At 40.9% G+C, this 19,700-nt stretch overlaps 1 protein-coding gene across 2 annotated transcripts in view; it reads right to left on the minus strand.

Annotated features, from left to right (window-relative positions):
• Nucleotides 1-2,214: 2,214 nt before the first annotated feature.
• The window catches only part of DHRSX (dehydrogenase/reductase X-linked), a 170,059-nt gene continuing 152,573 nt past the window's right edge, over nt 2,215-19,700 (minus strand). For both annotated transcript variants that reach the window (XM_075057674.1, XM_075057673.1), the window contains one exon: nt 2,215-2,675. In XM_075057674.1, coding sequence (XP_074913775.1) covers nt 2,478-2,675 — 198 coding nt within the window. In that variant the 3' untranslated portion in view covers nt 2,215-2,477. The remainder of the gene's footprint in view (nt 2,676-19,700) is intronic.

Raw genomic sequence — 19,700 nt, forward strand, 5'->3', positions numbered from 1 at the left:
TAAACCTTGTATATACTAACTCTAAGCAGCTAGGAATAAATCATGCATGGCTTAATTCAGAGAGGAAATATGCTCTCCTTCAGATTTTTTATTATTTTTGTTCTCATCTGCTTTTCTTTGTTCATACTATTTTTTTGCCTTTGCATCTCCTTGCTAGTCTCTGGGCATATTAGTATGCTTTCTTTCAGTTAGATATGATCTCTCTCTAAACCAAAGGCTGGAGATATGGTCAGGGAAGTACCAGGTTTGAGCTAAAAAGCCCAAAAGGGATATTAGTGCGGGGTTCAGTGCATAGGAACACATTCATATTGTTTCTAGTCTGCTGCAAATAAGAGCACAACACTGAGTTTGTATTTAGTTCTGTCATGCAGTGATCTCCAGTGCCCCGAAGTGAATATAAAGTTTGCATCCGCCTATTGGTCTCTTTTGCTGTATATATCTTAAAAAAGGAAATGCAAGGACATTTATAGGATTATGCTGCTTTTTCAGATGACACCTAAAATGAATGAGATGGGAGTAGGGTAGAGCTTATTCCATTCACAGCAAGAGTTCAGGCTCCTTAGTCAGAGAGTCCACACTTGGAAAGTTTCTCTCGCTGAGGAGAGATCATAGAACCACAGAAGGGTTTGGGTTGCAAGGGACCTTCAAGATCACCTAGTTCCAACTCCCCTGCCATGGGCAGGGACCCCTTCCACTAGACCAGGTTGCTCCAAGCCCCATCCAACCTGGCCTTGAACACTTCCAGGGATGGGGCATCCACAGCCTCTCTGGGCAACCTGTTCCAGTGCCTCACCACTCTCACTGTGAAGAATTTCTTCCTAATATCTAACTTAAAACTACCTTCTTTCAGTTTAAAACTGTTACCCCTTGTCCTATCACTAGACTCCCTGATACAGAGTCCCTCCCCATCTTTCCTGCAGGCCCCCTTTAAGTACTGGAAGGCCGCTATAAGGTCTCCCCAGAGCCTCCTAGATGTTTTGGGGAGACTTCTAAACTTGACTGAAAATTCCAGGGGAAGTTTCTCTGTAAATTATTCTCATGTTTTATCACCCTCCCCATTAAAATGTTGTGTCTATCTTCAATCCATTTTTTTCCTTCAGTTATTTGAGCTTGTAGAAACTCAGACTATCTTTATATTGCCACATGTCTGTTTTGATCTTTACTCTATGGATGTGAACAGCATTCTTGAAGCTTCACTTTGGCAGACATAGGTAGAGTTCCCTAAACTATACACACTGAAGCATGTTCAAAACTGAAGGCATCTGAACTGACCACTTCAGAAGAGAAATCTTAGGGTTTACCAAGAATAGTTTCATAAAAAATATCAGCTCCACACTCAGAGACAGTCAAATAAAATTAAAAATCAAACATGTTAGGAATTTTTAGGAAAGAAATACATAACAAAAGGGAAAATATCCTGTTGCTGCTGCGTAAATCAGATGAGTAGGCAGGGGCTACTCTTCAACATGCCAAAGAGACAGTTTATGGGGAACATGTTGGAAGTCTCCAAAACCCTTAGCAATGTGGAAAAAGTGGACTGGCATTAATTGTTTGCTGTCTCTTCCAAATCATGAACTCTACTTTTGAAGCTCATTTGAACTAGGTTCAAAACCAATGAAAGGAGGTGATTCTTGATGCAATGGGCAGTAGATGAGTGAATCTCCTTGCAAAGGAAAATGCAAGAAGTTGTGGATGCAAGTTTACGAAGGTTCAGGAGAAAAGGGGACAAGTAATCTTAGCCCACTGCCAGGACAACAGGTCAACTGCATCCTCTGCCAAAACCAGTGTTGCCATTATTATGTTTGATCCCTTCCTCGTTCTTATGGCTCACCTTTAAAGGACAGGTGAACTCAAACTGAAAACAACTGCATTCAGTATCCCGTCTGAAGACCTTATTTATTTACATTTTTTTGGTTCTGACCTTCAGTTAGTACCTCTGGATAAAAGGTTGACGTACAAAATTAATGTTATGATAGAAACAACACAATGATCATGACTGCCAAATGTCTGCATTAGAACCAGCTGACATTCATTATAAAGTGTCTTAAAGATTAATGAAGGTTAAGGAAAAAAAAGCTGCAACTTTTAAAACTGATTAGAAAAGAGTAACTTATATGTACAAAGGTGGCTTAAGTTCAACATGCCACAGACACAACATGCTCACCAGGTAAAGTCTTTTTTTTGTTGAACAAAAAATGAAAACTCAACTCTGCACAAGGTTAAAGATTGTATTTTAATCACAGACTGAAACATCATGATTTACAAAACTGATGGTTAGATTTAAAACCAACCACTACATCTTTCTGTGGGAATATTCCCCCCACACCCTAGCAGACTAGGGGTTCAAGTGAAGAACAGAGCTGTTCATGTTTGCCTTTAGACTGAACAGTGATTTCCAGGATGATGACTGATGCTGCAAGAATTCACCTAAGATGCCTGTCAATGCATTTCATTTACCCAGCTGGAATTGGCTTCTTCTAGAGAACTCTGCTGGATTCATCAGAAATTCCAACCATCTTGCAGCTTTCTGTCCAGAGCCTTCTCTGCAGCTCCTCATCATATGCTACGTCAGCCGATTTTGTCCTTTCCTCATTGTAAAGGTAGCAGCCGCCAGCTCCTTCCATCTCGGGCGATACTGCTGCATAGATGGTTGTAGAGGCTCCTTCCTCTGGAGTCTGCAGAAACAAAAAAAAACCAAATTCAGGCAAGGCATGTACAATAGAAGAATTACATTACACCATAGGACCTTACCAGTGACAATCAGCCTCCTTAGTTTTGCACCACACTTGTGGTCCTTGTGCACACCTCAAGCCTTAATGATAAAAACGCCAGCTATTCAATTGGAAGAGTACAGTCCATTTCTACAACAGTGCTATTTTGACATAGCTTAAAACCACAGAACAGGTATATGGAAAACCCTGGTCCATTTTTTCAACAGCCAGTCAGATGGAGCATACAAAATAATTGATTTAGTTTTCACAGTTAGAGCTAATAAACCCCAAAGCAAACACAAATATTAAAATCCTAGCTTAATTATTCATTTTGCAAGGATGAAAGGGTCTGTACTCTGCCTTAAGAAGATGAAGGCTATGCTGCATGCACAATGTGTTCACTGTATGAACAATATGACACAAGCAAAGGATCATGGAAACCATGACAGCAAATTAAGATTCTGCAGTCCAATCCAAGCAGGCAGGTAAACCAGGGAATTACATTTTACACAGAGCATAGTTTCAGGGTTCTGCAGTGTCATAAAGCAAAATGGTGAAAGATCTATAATGTCTGATATACTATGAGCATTAAATGAAAATTAATAAGTGAATAACTTAGAGTGGTAACTCCTTTCATCCCGAAGATATGCAAAACATTTCCATTTTGCATTCAGAAGGATCATGCAGCTATCACTGAAATTATTTCAATGGCATTTTTTTTCATTCATTGAAGGGCATATTTAAAACACAATATTTGATATGTTTTGTCTTTATCAGTGATATAATTATGATCAATGCCTGCTAGATAATAATGTATGGTTTCACAATCCTTGCAGTCATTCTCTGAGTCATTAACAGTAGCAATGCTGCTCATAGGTTTGTCTGCTGCACCTGACAGGATGTCTTTTCCTGAAGAACTCACTTGATGAATGAGACAGTATTGAATAGGTTAATCAGTGCCCTATTAAAAAAAATATAAACTAAGTAATTTGAAGCTTCTTGCGACAAAGTTCTGATATTCTAAAAAGAAACAACTCCTCTGTTTTCTCACTGTGTGTCCTGGTTTCAGCTGGGATAGAGTTAACTGTCTTCCTAGTAGCTGGTACAGTGCTATGTTTTGAGTTCAGTATGTGAAGAATGCTGATAACACTGATGTTTTCAGTTGTTGCTCAGTAGTGTTTAGACTATAGTCAAGGATTTTTCAGCTTCTCATGCCCAGCCAGGGCACCTGACCCAAACTGGCCAACAGTGTATTCCATACCATGGGACGTCCCATCTAGTTTAGGAACTGGGAAGGGGGAGGCAGGGAATCGCCGCTCGGGGACTGGCTGGGTGTCGGTCGGCGGGTGGTGAGCAATTGCCCTGCGCATCATTTGTACATTTCAATCCTTTTATTACTACTGCTGTCATTTTATTAGTGTTATCATTATCATTATTAGTTTCTTCTTTTTTGTTCTATTAAACTGTTCTTATCTCAACCCAGGAGTTTTACTTCTTTTCCTGATTTTCTCCCCCATCCCACTGGATGGGGGGGGGAGTGAGTGAGCGGCTGCGTGGTGCTTAGTTGCTGGCTGGGGTTAAACCACGACACTGTGCAATAAATACAACACAACTTATTAGAAAGAATTAATTTATCAGATGCATCTGGCATTTGGTCTCATTTACAAATAAGTTAGAGCCATGTCACACAATCACACAATAAGACAAGGTTACCCAAACCGCGACTGCTCAGGCAGAGCACCCTCACTATCTGCCAGGGAAACACATTCCCCGCGTGACCACAGGCATGTTCCCCCAAAAGTGAACTGCTGAAGAAGAACACGCCCTACTGAGGTCCTTTCATGCACAGAGCTCCACTGGTTCCAATAAAAATGCTCCACTCCATGCCAAGCCCTTGATAAAGGTGTTTAAGCTGAAGGAAAAACTATTGATGTCAACAGGCTGCAAAGAGCAGTAATACCACCACGCTTTCCTTCAGTGGCCACAAAACAGCCAGCTTTTACTGTCAGTTACCACACAAAGACAGCGTGTCCTGTTCCAAATACCACCAAATGAAATAAGAGGGTAACTCAGCCATCCAACAGGCTGTTCTCTCAGCTAAATATCAGTCAGTATGTTAAAAAAAGTCAGGTCCAGCTAACTGCTTGAATATTTTTTATTTTTTACGAAGATGACCGTACTGTGAGATTCTATATAGAAACACTTACAAAGTGCTTATTTACCTTAGTTTAGTACTCTACTACTACTTCTTCACTGTTTTTTATCTTATGGAAAACAGTGCTATTCACATCCAGTAGATTATGTAAACAACATAAAGCTATGTGCATGCATAATTCTCCTCAGGATCAGGATGAATCCAAAAAGTTGGAGTCCATGTGCTCACATAGTGGCTACTATCATGATCAGCTATGATGCAATATAAAATATCTTAATACTGTAAAGTAGCAGAACAATGATGAGTATGAGCATTCATATTTTATACAACTTATTCTGGATGACAGAGAGAAACCAAAAGTTTTTTAATGTACTGCTGTGCTTTACTTAAAAATTTAGTGACACAGATAAACCATGTAATGGTTCACTGAACATTATGTTCCTGAGTTCAACAGGTCTCCAGCACAAACAAGTATAAATGTCAACGTTGATGACTCCAAAATCTTAATGACAACAGCTCAAAACTAAAATGCTTTAAAAAAACTGCCTGTGGGCAGAATTTGTGTGATTATGTTCTTATGAGCAGGGCTCTCTACAGCCTCAGAGACTGGTCTGTATGGATCTTCCTACAGCATCAGAAATACCACGTGCCTTAGCTGATTCAGTGGGAAGGGTCTCCCAGGATATGCAGGTTTTATCAAGATTTTTATTTATTGATGATATGTCAGGTAAGTTCCCCACCAGAGGGGATCTATACCAAGAGGGTGGTCAAACCCTGGAACAGGCTTCCTAGAGAGGCGGTCAATGCCCCAAGCCTGTCAGTGTTCAAGAGGCATTTGGACAATGCCCTTAGCAGCATGCTTTAACTTTTGGTCAGCCCTGAAGTGGTCAAGCAGTTGGACTAGATGATCATTGTAAGTCCCTTCCAACTGACATAGCTTATTCTATTCTAGTCAAAGTAATATAAAATATTTTAAGTAAAGGCTATGTACGAGTTGAAAGGCAGTTGTTGGGTTTTATTCATGCAGCCCTAGTAGACCTTTACCAAACCATTTTATATAGCAAATTGTTTCTTATTCTTCAATACAAAGAAAATATTAAGCAGGCTCAGAAAATAAATGTGCTTACATGGCCACACTGTGACCAGTCTAAAAGCACAGTGACATTGTCACCGTCCATTAAGGTCAGCTTGTGTAACTTTTCACAAGATTTAATTTGCTTTTCATCCTGTCCACCATATCTAATATGCTGAGTAGAAAGTTCTATGCAAAGTTCCTATTTAGTTGTTGCTAAAAGCAATTATCTAAACACATAAGAAAAAAAAATACTATAATACATTAAGCAATTAGTGTATAATAATTTAAGTTAAAGGAAAACAATTTCTCCAGTGCAACAGGGAGCTGAGTTGCGTATGTATGATTAATTAATTGTCTTATCCCATCTTCTGAGTGCTAAATTAATGCTGAAAGCTTTAATGTTCCCTTACTTGAGGATCTCTTCATTGTTTTGGCATGTTTTCTGTTTTTATGAAAGCAAAAAGGAAACCCTACAGCGGGAGTGGCCTGGCCTTCCAGCTGGGTAGATGACCTACCTGTTTTGAGAGGCTGAAGGAAAAGCACTTGCTGTGATTCCACCTCTGGATCATGCCCACACCTACATGAAAGCACTGTACAGCCACCTGCCCACACACAGTCAAGACTCTTTCCCAAAGTGTTAGATCTACTACACACCCACGGATCAACTGCAACTCGCACCACATGTCCTGCCTGTGTACCAGCACCTGAGGACCTCTTGGGAAGGAAGAAGCTGGCAGCAGGTTGCAAGCCCTGGAGCAATTCATGAGTATCTGGACAGGAAGCAGGATGAATTGTTCCAGCAGTGGCAGCCTCACTCCTGGTTGCCAACTTTCCTGGGAGCCCCATAGCTCTTCTTTTACCACATGACAGCCCATCAAAAGATGAGGAGGAACCATAAAGCCCATGGAAAAGAACAACCACAAGCAGGAGACTACTGTCAAAGCAACACATCTGAGCCATCCTTTGATGCCAACGGCCTTCTAGGAAGGAGAGCACCTGATAACAGGCCAGAGGAATCACCAGCCAGTGGCTGAATATCTTGACCTATAAATCCCAGGATGTTTGTCATGATGCTCTATACAAACAGGAACAAGTTCCTGTCTTTGGGACTCTCAAGTATTATACCAAAAGTTGCAGGTAGACAGGCAGTGATAATAAGTATCAGTCAAATCACAAGTGAGGATAATCTACACATTGCCAGAATTTAAAAAAAAACAAACAAACAAAAAACCAAACAGTGACAGAATAATATACGTAAATATAGGATCGGTAACATCTTGTTCATGAACTGGCTGGACTTGTCCCAAGACAAGAGGGATTCCTATAAATAGCACAATGCTTCTTCACTCTTCAGTTACCAACTTATTTGTGCTGAACTTTTTTTAAATTGGATTTTTGTTTAGAAATTATTATATTATTAGTATCCAAGCAACTGTAATTAATACCTTTGTCATATCTAAGTAAAACTGATTTCTGCTTGACTTTTTCCTAATGAAATTCTGCATCTGCAATTCCTTTCGCTCATCACGGTATTAATTACGTCTTTACTTTCTTTTGTAATTTCTTTTGCAGTATCCCTTCAAAAGTAAATAAAGGTCTGATTGAAATTACGTATCTTTGTTTTGCTCATTACATGGCTAGGCTGTGGAAGAAGGAGAGAAAAGACAGCATGTGACCAGCTTATTTAAGAAAAGTGCAGTCTATATACACAAAATTACATTATTTTTGCACTATCTAGTCCCAAAGAAAAAGGTGGGTTTTTTACAGAAGCTTTGCTATTTCTTTTTTTAAATATTCATCAATAGTAAGTAATCAACATAGAACAATATTCCCTCAGCATGAAATGGACTATTCTGTTCTATTACAACTGGGACATATACTAAGAGGGTTTGTGGTTTAGTTTTGTTTTTTTAAGACTTGCCAGTTAATGCATTTTGATTAATGCATTTTTAAGTGCCATATAACCTTGTCAATACTAGGCACTAATGCTCACAAAATGTGTTAGCTGACGACAGTCAGTCCCTACAGCCATGTTGCCATGAAATGTCACATCCTTTCCATTTGTCTACAACAGGCGCAACAGCTTAACTCTTTGGAAATTATTTGTCTGCATCAGTTATACATGATGGTTTTGTGGTGCTTTCTTTGTTAATCCATGTATTCATCCAGTTCCACCTCCACCTGAATGCATAGCTCAGAGTCCTGGGCAGACAGTATGGTATGTCTATTGGAAACCACGGAAAATTGGACAGGAAACAAAACTAATAAGCTCCTATAATTCCTCTTCTGCAATCCATTCATTTTCCCAGTACCATTTTCAGTATCTACCAGCAAACAGTGAGAACCTTGCTATGAGTCTTAAACACTATGACGAACAGTCTGAATGGATGACATGCATATACTTCAAATTATATTGGTTGACAGCGTTGACCATGTGATTGAAAAAGCAGTAGTGATACAACCCTTGGTATCAGAGGAGTACTTACTCTGGAATAGCTTCCCCTCACCCTAGACAGTCAGTTGATTGTTTTGTACAAAACCTACCTGGTTTGTACAAACCTACTTGGTTTGTACTTTATGACTTCAGGATGCTGCCATCTTGAGAGATGGTAGGAGAGGAGGTTGGGCAACAGAGGATGGGAGAGTACAAAGCAGCTGGCAAACTCAATGACTGACATTGCAGTTGCGTTTTGAGGGACACGAATGAGGGGCCAAACAGGCAGATGTGCACCCAGGACTGCCTGGTATGCTGGCAAATGGCTTAACGCTGAGGAAGAGCATGTTAAAACACCTTTATCCACACAATTTGTGATGCATAATACATTAAATATTGGTGGAATGCTCCTCAGCAGCAATGTTAAGAAGTAGACTGCTGTAGGAACAGTTATCATCGACACTGGTTTTGTAATGGTGGTCCTACCTCATGTACTCACATCCATTATGTCATGCACTTTTCACTGAACAGGCCATCTTCTGGGCCTGGGTACTCAGGCACTTTTGCCAGCATTCCTTTACTTTTCTCTACATTCATTATTCTGGTAATGTTTTGCAAACATTACTGACTTGCTTTCTGGACTGAAAAACTCTGTATATACAGAGTTTTCTGCCTTTTCTGTCTTTCTTCAGGAAAGACAACAGTCTTCTGGGATCCCTGAACAGTACTACGCATAAGCACAGCGGGGCTTAGCAACAAGAATGAGAACATTAAATTACTGTTACTTGGTACAGCAAAGTCTTTCATCTACTCGCTGGCAGCTAATGGAGGGGTGACACCCAGTCACCCTTAACGCACTGCTTGACTCTCAAGAACAAAGACAAACACGAAGCCACCACAACACAGAACAGTTTGAAAACTGTCAGAAATGGAGTAGCTGGGATTACAATCCCATGAATATTAAAGCAAACAAACTTGTGAGAGGCAAATTACCTGTGTTCCAGGGAGCACTGATTACTATGATCTGTGAACTACCAAATAATTTCAAAACCAGGTTACTTAAGGGTGCAAGACTCTGAGGTGAAGTAACAAGAGCTGCTTTAGTGCCACAGCCTCCTGGTGAAGACATGGGCTATGTGCGCTCGATGCCTGTTGTGTAACTTCTGCAGTGTCTAGACCTCCTAATGTGGTCGTTGCTTTGAAAATTTCAGCCAAAAAGTAATCAGCTGAAACACTGAGTATGAAAACAAAGGCTAGAAAGGAAACCATGACGCAGGTGTAAGGACGTGTTCAGCAACCTTTGATCAATAAGGCTGTAACAGCTGACTGCAAGTCCTGGTGAGACTGGTGGCCAGGACCAACTGTCAGATCCCTAGGAAGCCAAAGCTGCCAGAGAGGTCTGGCAGCACAGCTTTTCACACATCTCTGCCTTCACTCAAAAGCCCTGGTTTCCATCTGCGTTCTCTCTCTCCTCCTATTCTTTCCTATGTAGCTCACTATTATTCTCTTTCTATCCAATTTCTGCCTTGATTATAGACCAGAAAGAGATAGAGATGTTTTATTGAATATACAGTTCTCCCTAGAGACCCAGTCAGCACCATCAAATTAATTTCTCTTCAATCCCCAACTCACGGCAAAGAGAATTCTTTAATAAATTCACTCCATAATAAAATTCTTTAGATTTCATCTTTAAAAGAGACAGCAGCTACCAACAGAAATGGCTGAGTTAAAATGTGAAGCCCTTCTCCTGACAATGTTGTGGCTACAGAGAAATAATTTCTGAATCAAAGATGTGAATATATAATAAAAGACGAAACATTGATGAATTAAGAACACAAGGCAATTTTCAAACTAAAAAAAATAACAAAATGTTGAAGGAAAGGAGCTTTTATAATATGAATAATTCATGCCTATTCTGGGAAAAAGAAGCTTTTCCCTGAGCATGCTAGCACAAGACACTGTAAAGACAGAAGCAGAGATAGCTGGCAAACAGACACAGAGAGTATCAAATCCTAAATCTCTCCTTCCCTTTCTATTGAACCCAAATTTTCTGGAAAGATCTTTCAAAAAAATCCAGGTACACAGACAGCCTGGGAAACCCTACCTCATCTTCACATCAGCCCCCGGTGGCTGGGAAGCCTATAGACCAACCAGCCCACGGAAGGAAGGAACTGTCCCCAAAAGACTGCCAGAGTCAGGCTGTTGCTCAGGGAGCCCAAGGAGCAGGCAGGAACGCAGCCTTGAATGTCTGATTTCCCCTGAAACTTTTGATGGAGTCAGCGATGGAAGGTTTCACTCTGCTTTGTGCCAGAGCAATGCCTTGTGAGAAATCTGTTTTGATGGAAAATCACCAAGCAGCTCTACTCTGAAGCCCTGGGATGGCTCTTCTGTCAAACTCTAAACATGAGCAAAGGTTCACTGAGGAAGACAGTGGCCATGGCTCTGAAGCCTCCTCTTCCAAAGCAGCTGCTTCAGACTAAGCAGGACATCGTGAGTTATCTCAAACAGCATCAGATGCCTACGTTATCAGGCAGCTGAATGAAGCCCCTGTTTGCTGGCCAGCTTTCTGGGCCACACTCAAGAGCTCTCCATTGACTTCAAATAGGAGCTTCAACAGGGAATGCACTGGCAGATACTGCGAAAATAAATGTATGTGTCTTAATTTCAATCTGAATCTCTCTCACTTAGAAGTGCAATATAACCTCAGTGATTTGAGCAGGAGTGTTTGTTGATCCCTGCTTTGCATTTTCTAAGCTGTTGAAATGGAGGACTAGAAGAACGAAGTTTAGTTTTAAGCAATTTTCATAATAGAAGTGAGAACCCAAATTTACATGACTGAATTTGAGCAGGGACTTGAAACTTTGGGTCAAAGTCATTAATCATAACCAAGTCCTTTGTTCATTTTGTCAAGTGCATTGAGGAAGATTACTTTGCCTGAAGGCTGATCCCTAAGCTTGCTTTGCAGCAGACAGCGATGTCTTCAAAGCCAGAACCGAGATATCGCTGCAGCCACTCAAATTACATTACACTTGTTACCTCACTCAGCTCAGTAACAGTATGCAAAATTTGACAGATAGGAGCCTGCTGCCCCAGACATTGCATAAACATCCAGCCAGAGACAGTCACTTGCTGGAAGAACATCCAGTCTCTAGGAAATAAGGCAGGCAATAACAGGAGGAGAGAGCTGAGAGAGCACACGTACTCACAAAACACTGGAGTCTCTTCTGGGAGCGTGGCACTCCGGTTAACCAGCCCTCTGGAAACCAGGTGATGTCCCACAGCTACCTATTGCTGAGGATGCCTGACTTAAATCACTCAGAATTGTCCTGGGTATCTTCACGTAGTGTGGGATTTTCTGCGACACCTCTACTCACAGACAGGCAAGTGAATTACTGAAGCAAATGCGCAAGGCAGAAGAGATGAGGAGAGAATGAGCCTCCTAAATCCTAATCTTGATGCCTTACACACTAGGCTGTTACTCCTTTTCTGTGTTTGTAAAGGAAAATACGCAATTTATTTGTTTACCACCAGCTCTATGGCCATAATTACAGTATCATGTGAGCAATTCAATATAATCTTCTTCATTCTGAAATGTAGACTGATCTATCATTAAGTAAGAATACTTAATTACAGCTTAGTATTCATGCTAGATATATGCTAAGGAATCATCCTGTTATTTTTAATAACTTTGCAAGGCTTTAATTCTACTAAGTTCTGAACTATTACTATCTGAGAAATATGAATAAGAGCATATGACTACTCGTCCCTCCAACAAAGCTCTTAGAGAAGCAACCTCTTTGATAGGTAGTGGCTGGAACATCTGGAACATCTGCATCATTTAATAATATATGCCCAATTTTTTAGTTGAAAACAAAATTTAAATATGATTCAAAATGTGAATGGATCAAAATCAAAGAGGACTTAAAACAACAACCAACAATGAAAGCTTTAGATGTTTCATTCTCTAATGCATTATCTTCTATCACTATGTGGGTCACCTTTAGTTTCCTGAATTCTTTCAAATGATGCCAGATTTCGGCAATCAAAATGAAACAACACAGAAAAGCACACAGAAGTGTTTACATTTGAAATGATAGCTGCATTTTTACCAGCCCCAGAGAGCAGGAGACACAGCAAGGCTCTAAGTGCTGAAGAGGATGCTCCTGAGCGCATATACCTCTGAACAATTTATTAACTGCCTGCTCACACAAAGTAAAACGTCTTTGCCAGCTTTTGCTGAAAACGCAAGACTTCAGGCCTAAGATATATGGCCACTTCCGACTTGTAGCACCCTACCATCATCTCTACTCCTTCACTTACTCTTCAACACTTGACAAGTCACTTGCCTATATATCTTGTTTTCCCTTCTCAGAAAATGGAAACTGACACTTAATCTCCAACCTCACAACTTTCTTTTGAGGACTGTTAATTTTCTTAAAGCTTATAACACTCAGGACAGGCATGGAACACCTAAATATTTAAAAGATAACCACAATATAGAAAACCTTTACGAACTACGATGAGATCAAAAAGCACAAAGGCTGTACAGAACATAGACAAAATGAAATAAACCAAAATTACATAGGCCAGCAGCTATTTCACAGCCTCCTCTGTTTTAAATTGCTACAACCCCCATGTTGCACCCCAAACAGCAGTGGGGCTATTTCCACCCGTGGGCTCAGCGGGGCGGTGGGGCTGGGAGAGGCTGGCTGCCAGCCCACGTTTCTCACCTGCCCGCTGGAGGCACTTGCTGAAACCAGGCAGCTCTGGTGAGAAGGTGCAAATCCCTTCCCGGATCACCAGGTAAGGTCAGCAGAGGACACTTCTCCTCCAGGACCAGTAATAGTAAAGTGCACAAACTAACCCAAAATGACTACAGGGTGCTACAGCTCTGCATTAATAGCACGCAAGATGAAAATACGCCTGGGAAGATGGGGGAGATGAAAGCAAAAATACACTTTCCCCCAAATTTCTCATGTTCATGTTGCAGCAGCATGCTAGCTGGGCTGCAACATGTCCTGCTGATGGGTCTGCTCCACACAAAGCTCCTGCATGGAACGAGAGACATCACCTTGCAGCGCTTATCCTCACCCTGGGTCTCAGCCTTCATCTCCTTTTCCCTTTTCCTGGTTCCGAGACTCTCTGCAGGACTGAAACGTGACAGTCCTGCAAAGGCTGCACTGGCTGGAAGGAAGAAGCTTCAAGCAGATCACCAAATACCATTTAGCACTCCCATGCCCCAACTGGTCTGCGTTTCTGTTTTCTATATAGTTACTGTGTTCAAATTATAGTTATGCAGTATTCCCCAAGCTGAGAGGAAAATGCCCAAACTGGAAGACAAATAAAAGTGGTGGAGAGGGAAGGAATCTTATTCTGCAAATTTATGTTTCCTATAATTCCAGTTGTTGGCAATTTCTGCATTTAATCTTGAACGATAAACCAAAAAGATATAAACAAGGGGGTTAATTTAGGTCCGTCCCTACTGACATACTCCAAAGATGTAAAATAAGAAGAGTAGACTAATTTTCTATAGTTATTTTATTGAAAGAATAGAAATAGGTGAGAGCGGCTCAGATTTTCTAATTCTATCTTTCTGACAGATACAGTAAACAGAATTAGTTAGTTCAAATCAGTAATTACAGATTATACGTCCTCGGTTTTGATGAGAAAAATGTGCCCAATAAGTTCAGGTATTTCTGTTTAAGTAATAAAACCCTTTAAAAATGACAGCTCTTCATTTTAATTAAACTCGTATTTCATCTGGAAGCAGCTTGTAAAAAAAGTAAAGAAAAAAATTAGTCATCCTCTAAACAAAACTACCATTTCTCATTTTCTATCACAATACATTGCTAAAGTCATGAAAACACAGATAGATTCTGAAACCATACAATTATGGAGCTGTCTACATAGCTTATCCTCTCAGTTACCAGACAGAAGTACTAAATTTAAAGGCAAAGGCTGCATTCAGTTGCAAATCGACATATCTGAATCCTTACTAACCCACCAGAATGAACCTGTTTGTAACAAAATATCTAAAAATGCAAATGCAAAGGAGGACAGAATCTGATTATTCAAATCAAGCTTTTTGTTTTGTAGACAGAAAGTGAGTTTAAGCTCTGTAACTTAAATCCCTTTGTTTAAATCAATCAACCCTGGGGCTCTTTACTGTCCGCCAAGGAACCTATCGATGGCTTAAATTCAGAAGAGCCCCAAAGAACATGTACAACTTTAGACAGGCAAATAGTCCCATTGATTTCAACGAGATTAGTCATGTTTCTAAAATTATGTCAGACAAGATCTGAGGCATCATATCTTTTACCGCAGAGCTCATTATAGACAGAGAAAACATGCGAACTCTCAGCCACACAAATGCTTCCCAATGTCTGAAACAGAAGCAAAAAACTTCCATCTTGAACACAATTACTCGTGAGTTTAAACCCATCACATTTAATCAGCTAAACAGCCTGAAAAAAGGGCAGGTTGGTACTCATAGTGCAGAGGGGGATGTTAGCCTGGGGAGAGGTGATAAGGTTATTAATTTGCAAGGGGGCAGAGAGAGAAAAACAAAGATGGCAGTTCTTGCCAGTGGAACAGATGAAGGAAAGAAGGGAAGTGGGACATACTGAAGACTGTTAAGTACTAGTAAGTAGCAAGACCCAGATTTACTATCCACTGAAGTTGTTAATTTTAATATCCAGACTTATTTCTAAGGTGTTTTGTAAACCTTCACTAAGGTAGCAGATGGAGCCATTAATTTGTGAAAATGATCGCCCCAGCAAAGGCCAGGACTGGATTTGGTGACAGATGTGGTCCTTCCCCTGCTCCTGTTTCCTTTGCCAGATGACAGGAGTCACGGCAGAAGTGTCATGTTGCTGTACAGGTGACACGGTATGCCCCAGTCCTGTGTGAATGACTAAACCAACTGTCCTGGCTTGTGTCACAGGAAGATTTGCTTCAGGTTCCAAAAATGAGATCCATAGTGAATGGCCAAATCTTATTACCTGAAGGACGACAATGAAAAACTGGAAAGGAGAAAAACATTCAATCCCTCCCACAACTGAAGTCTATCCTTAATCTGCTATTAAAAAAAAAAAAGTGGGGCAAGAATGTTAAAAATCCCAACAATCTTCCTGAAAATCTTCATATTCCTTTTATTTCATTCTCAGACAGCTCCTGTCTCTGTAGAGAGCGTCTGACTATGGTTTTGATACTGGACTGATTAAGGGCATAGGTAGCTATGACCCAGAGACTTACACTTGCAGAACTATCAATAGCCAAAATAACACAGTGAGAATTAACCTTTTCTTTTTACTAAGTGCCCCAGGAGAGTTTCTGTTGCACTTGTATTCATAGGGCTTTTTGACTAAAAGGTTAGAGCAGTTGTTTAGAATGGGAAACAAATACTGTGAGGTTTTGTGGTTCAATAAATACATGTTACGGACTCATCTGGTGCTGAAATAATTCGCTTTGTTTAGGGAGCTTGTATTGAACTACAGTCTTTGGTAATGCCATTTTGCTACACACGTCCGTTTGCCTTGAGAGTCCAATCAATGAGCCCTCCCCACTCGCCCGCTCGCGATGATACACTGCAAACAGCGATGCTCCAGATGATTAAACTTCTGCTTCCTGGGAAAAATTCCAGTTGAATTAATGCAGACCTGTGCTGCGGTTTAGTAACTCCTTTTAACTCGTAAAAAATACAGGCTGAGGTCTGAGCAGAGGCTTGAACGCCAGCGCAGACCACCTGTCCCAGCCCTCCCCGGTGCCTCTCCCAGCCGCCCGGCAGCTTGCTTAAAATTCTACTCTTCACCTGCAAGTCTGCACAGCTCTGCAGCCGCCTATTGTTATTTAATATGTACTTCACAGCGGAATTGAATTGTTCCAATCAAGATTAGGACTCCGTTTCTCTAGGTGGTATGCAAAGCACGCCTGCAGTCTAAACTTTCACCCATTTCTCCGCCTGCCCTTTCATCATGCCCCACGACAATCTCGCAGATAGTGCCAGCTCTTCTTCATTCCCTTTTCCTCCTAAATTCCTAAATGTCTCTTGCCAGACCCTCACTGCAACCTCACTGAGTGTGGCTCCTACATCAGCGTGCCCGTTGGGTCCGATCCCTTTCTGCAGCCCCCACGCCATGGAGAGGAGGGTCTCCTCGGGGGCTCAGGGCAGGAGGGTTCCCAGCCCAGCACTGATGCTCGCCCTCCTCGGATCACCCGTCCGTGTCACCGAGCCCCTTCAGAAACCAAGGAGGGGTAGAGAGCAGCCTTCAAAGCATGAGCTCTTGGGGCAGATGGCTCTTAACCATGTCTGGAGCAAAGAAAGGAGCCAGCCCAAGCCTTTTGATAGTAGAGGAAGAAGAGGGAAATATTAGGTGAAACGTCGTCAGTACATTGACCCAGCCAAATCTGAGAAGACAGGAGAAATGGTGCATCCACAAGCAGTGCCAAGCCCTTAGAGCAGGGCAGAAAACAAGGCTACTCTCGCAGGAAAATCGCAAGGGGCATCAAACCAGTGGTGTGAGAGCACGTTGCAGGGCTGCAGGGAAGGAGCGCAAGCGGGGCTGCTCTTGGGGCAGGGAGGCCAGCAGCATCAGCCACTTCCCAGGACATGAGCCGCTCCTGCGGCTGGAGGGACGAGCTGCAAAGCCCCCTTTGCTCTGCAAATGCCTGCTGAGCTGATGTGGCTAGTTTTTAGTCCCCGAGCGCTGTAAGGGAGCAACAATTGAGAAGCAAAAGTTTCCCAAGCAGCACACTTTGAATATAAAAATAATCTAAATGTTTGGGGTTTATCAATTATATAAACTCCTTAGTGACCAAAACATAACTGATCTTTACTTTTAAATCTGTGTTCAATATAAGAGGATTACAATTGTTTGTGAACTTTGCAAACAATGGCTCGGGGAAAAAAAACCCTTAATTTGTATTTGTCTAATCCCTAATAGCTGCTGACAGTCTGTGAAACAAATAGTTTTAATTATTTTCTCCTTGCTGAATCTCAGGTCTCATCATTTAATCAAAAAATAGCACATTACCCAAAATTGGGATTAAAAGGAGAGTCATACAGTAGGAAAAACAGGAAATTACATTAGCACCAAACAGAGACAAATATGTCCTTCTTATTGCAGCCCTGTCCTGAGACAGCAGAACATTTACAACTCCCCCATAAAAAAAAGAAAAAAGCCAGAAAAAAAGCGCCGTTAAGACTTTTCCATTTATCCTGAGACTTATGGCTTTTGAAAAATGTCAATGTGGTCTCTGCAATAAAAAAAATACTTTAAAAAGTCCTTTTGGTTATTAATGAACAATGTGCGGATCTTACACATTGGTGTAAAATAAGTGCTACTTATTTTTTTATTGAAACTACTGATGCATGAAAATGACTGTAGAGCTAATCAATAGGTAATGACTATATTTCAGGAGTAATGCTCTCTTCAGAGGAAAAAAATGGCTGCAATTCACAAACAATTATTGACACCATGAAGTACATGAATCAATGCCCACAAGAGATCTGCACATTATTTAAAATTTCTTCAGCAATATTTGCCTTTGTTCCTTTGTCCCAGTGTAGTTTTTCCAGCCTGTAATACTGTTGAATATATTAAAGATTAGTGTGAATATATTAAAGACACTAGAATAAAATGCAAAAGGTAGACTTCTGATGGACAAGTCTAATAGCCAGCAGTGGCACGACTCTTACCAGAGCACTGTAGCCACGGGACTTTGTGCAAAGCTCTTTCTTGCATAAGACGTTGTCAGTCACAAAATGATCGAGACATCGCCTCTCACGGGCCCAGTAAAACCCTGCAGGACTTCAAATTTTTAAAGTCTTCCCAGTTTCTTTTTCAGCATGCAATGGTTTACTGCTCAGAGTAACTGGAACTACGTGAGGTGGCCGGAGCTGGAGGTGGTGTGCCTCAATGCTCACTGAAGTCTCCCAGGGAGAAACATTTATCACTGGCTCCTAAAGTGAACTGATGAGTTCCCATTGGCCTAATTCTCTAAATATAGCTCTTTGCCTTGTTTTTATCACCACCTCTGTGTAGAGCAAGGGAAAAGCATGAACTAGTCCAAGATACAAATCTGAATTCCTCTCTGTTAACACAGGGGAGAGAATAACCCATCCATTCTTCACTTGCATCAACAAATACCCAAGATGTACAGGGCAGTGAAGAACACGATTACCTCTGGCTCTCACATTTTTCTTTTTGAGTCACATGCGGCTTGAGGCATAGCTGGTTTATAGCCTGAAATGATGTACCTTTACTTGAGGTTTTAACTGCAAAACAGTCTGCTTACCCTAGAACAAACATCTGGTCTTTGCTTAGAAAACGAAGAGGCAACTTCATGCCTGCCATCAGAGCACAGCTACTCAAACACCTGACAACACTCACCAGCAGCATCTGATAGGAGGGAGAGATTTTCAACAGAATAAAAACCCTGCTGCAACTAGAAATAACGAGATTTGGGTGTCTTACTACAGTTCTGCAAAAGAAAACAGCAGTATTTTTTAATCACTAATATAACAAAATGGAGAAAAGCGGTTTCATTCTTGAGAAATCAGACAGATTCCTCTTCTAGTCTAAATTAATATTATGAAGAATTTACAAATAGCTGTAAATGACCACACCAGAAAAAAAAAACATAACCACAAAGAGAAATTGGAAGAGAAAATAGCACTGAGGTACACGTTCTTACAGAAAATGTTTCCCTAAGCAGAAATAGATGCCCGAGCCAAGTATGCTCTTTAACTCCTTCTCTGAAAATCTAAACTCATTTCAAAAAAGCTCACTCAGGGTTTTTTTTCCCTTTTATTTAGGCGAGTGTGAGAAATTACAAAATGAGACTGAAGATTTTCTCAGCATACACCTCATTTGCAAGTAATAGAGAGTTGCTCACACTCGTAGTTTGCTTTTGTAAAAATAAAATCTAGACAGTCCTCTGGCCTGCACTAACTGCTGCTACATTAAGTAAGTAGAAATATAACTATTTCAAAACTATAAAGTGTGAAGGAGGCTCAACGAACTGTACATGAGAATATAGCCCAGAATATACTGACATAATTTTAAAATAAACATAAAAACAGGTATTTATGGGGTGAGGAGCAAGAAAGGAAGCTGCTATCCCAAAGCTTGTGCGCCTGAGCGCACTGCCCTGCTGGCTCTTGGTTTTCCCATTTAATTTAGAGAAAAGGTTACTATCATCTATCATGTTCCATGGGTTGTCAGAAAAGCCAGCCCTACGTATTTTATCATTAAGAAGCCCCACTGAAGAGGTGTTTTAAATGCCTGTAATGGAGCTTAGCTGACTACTTGCCAGCTGCACCGT

The sequence above is a fragment of the Buteo buteo genome, chromosome 25, assembly GCF_964188355.1.
Source record: "Buteo buteo chromosome 25, bButBut1.hap1.1, whole genome shotgun sequence".
Classification (NCBI taxonomy): Eukaryota; Metazoa; Chordata; class Aves; order Accipitriformes; family Accipitridae; genus Buteo; species Buteo buteo.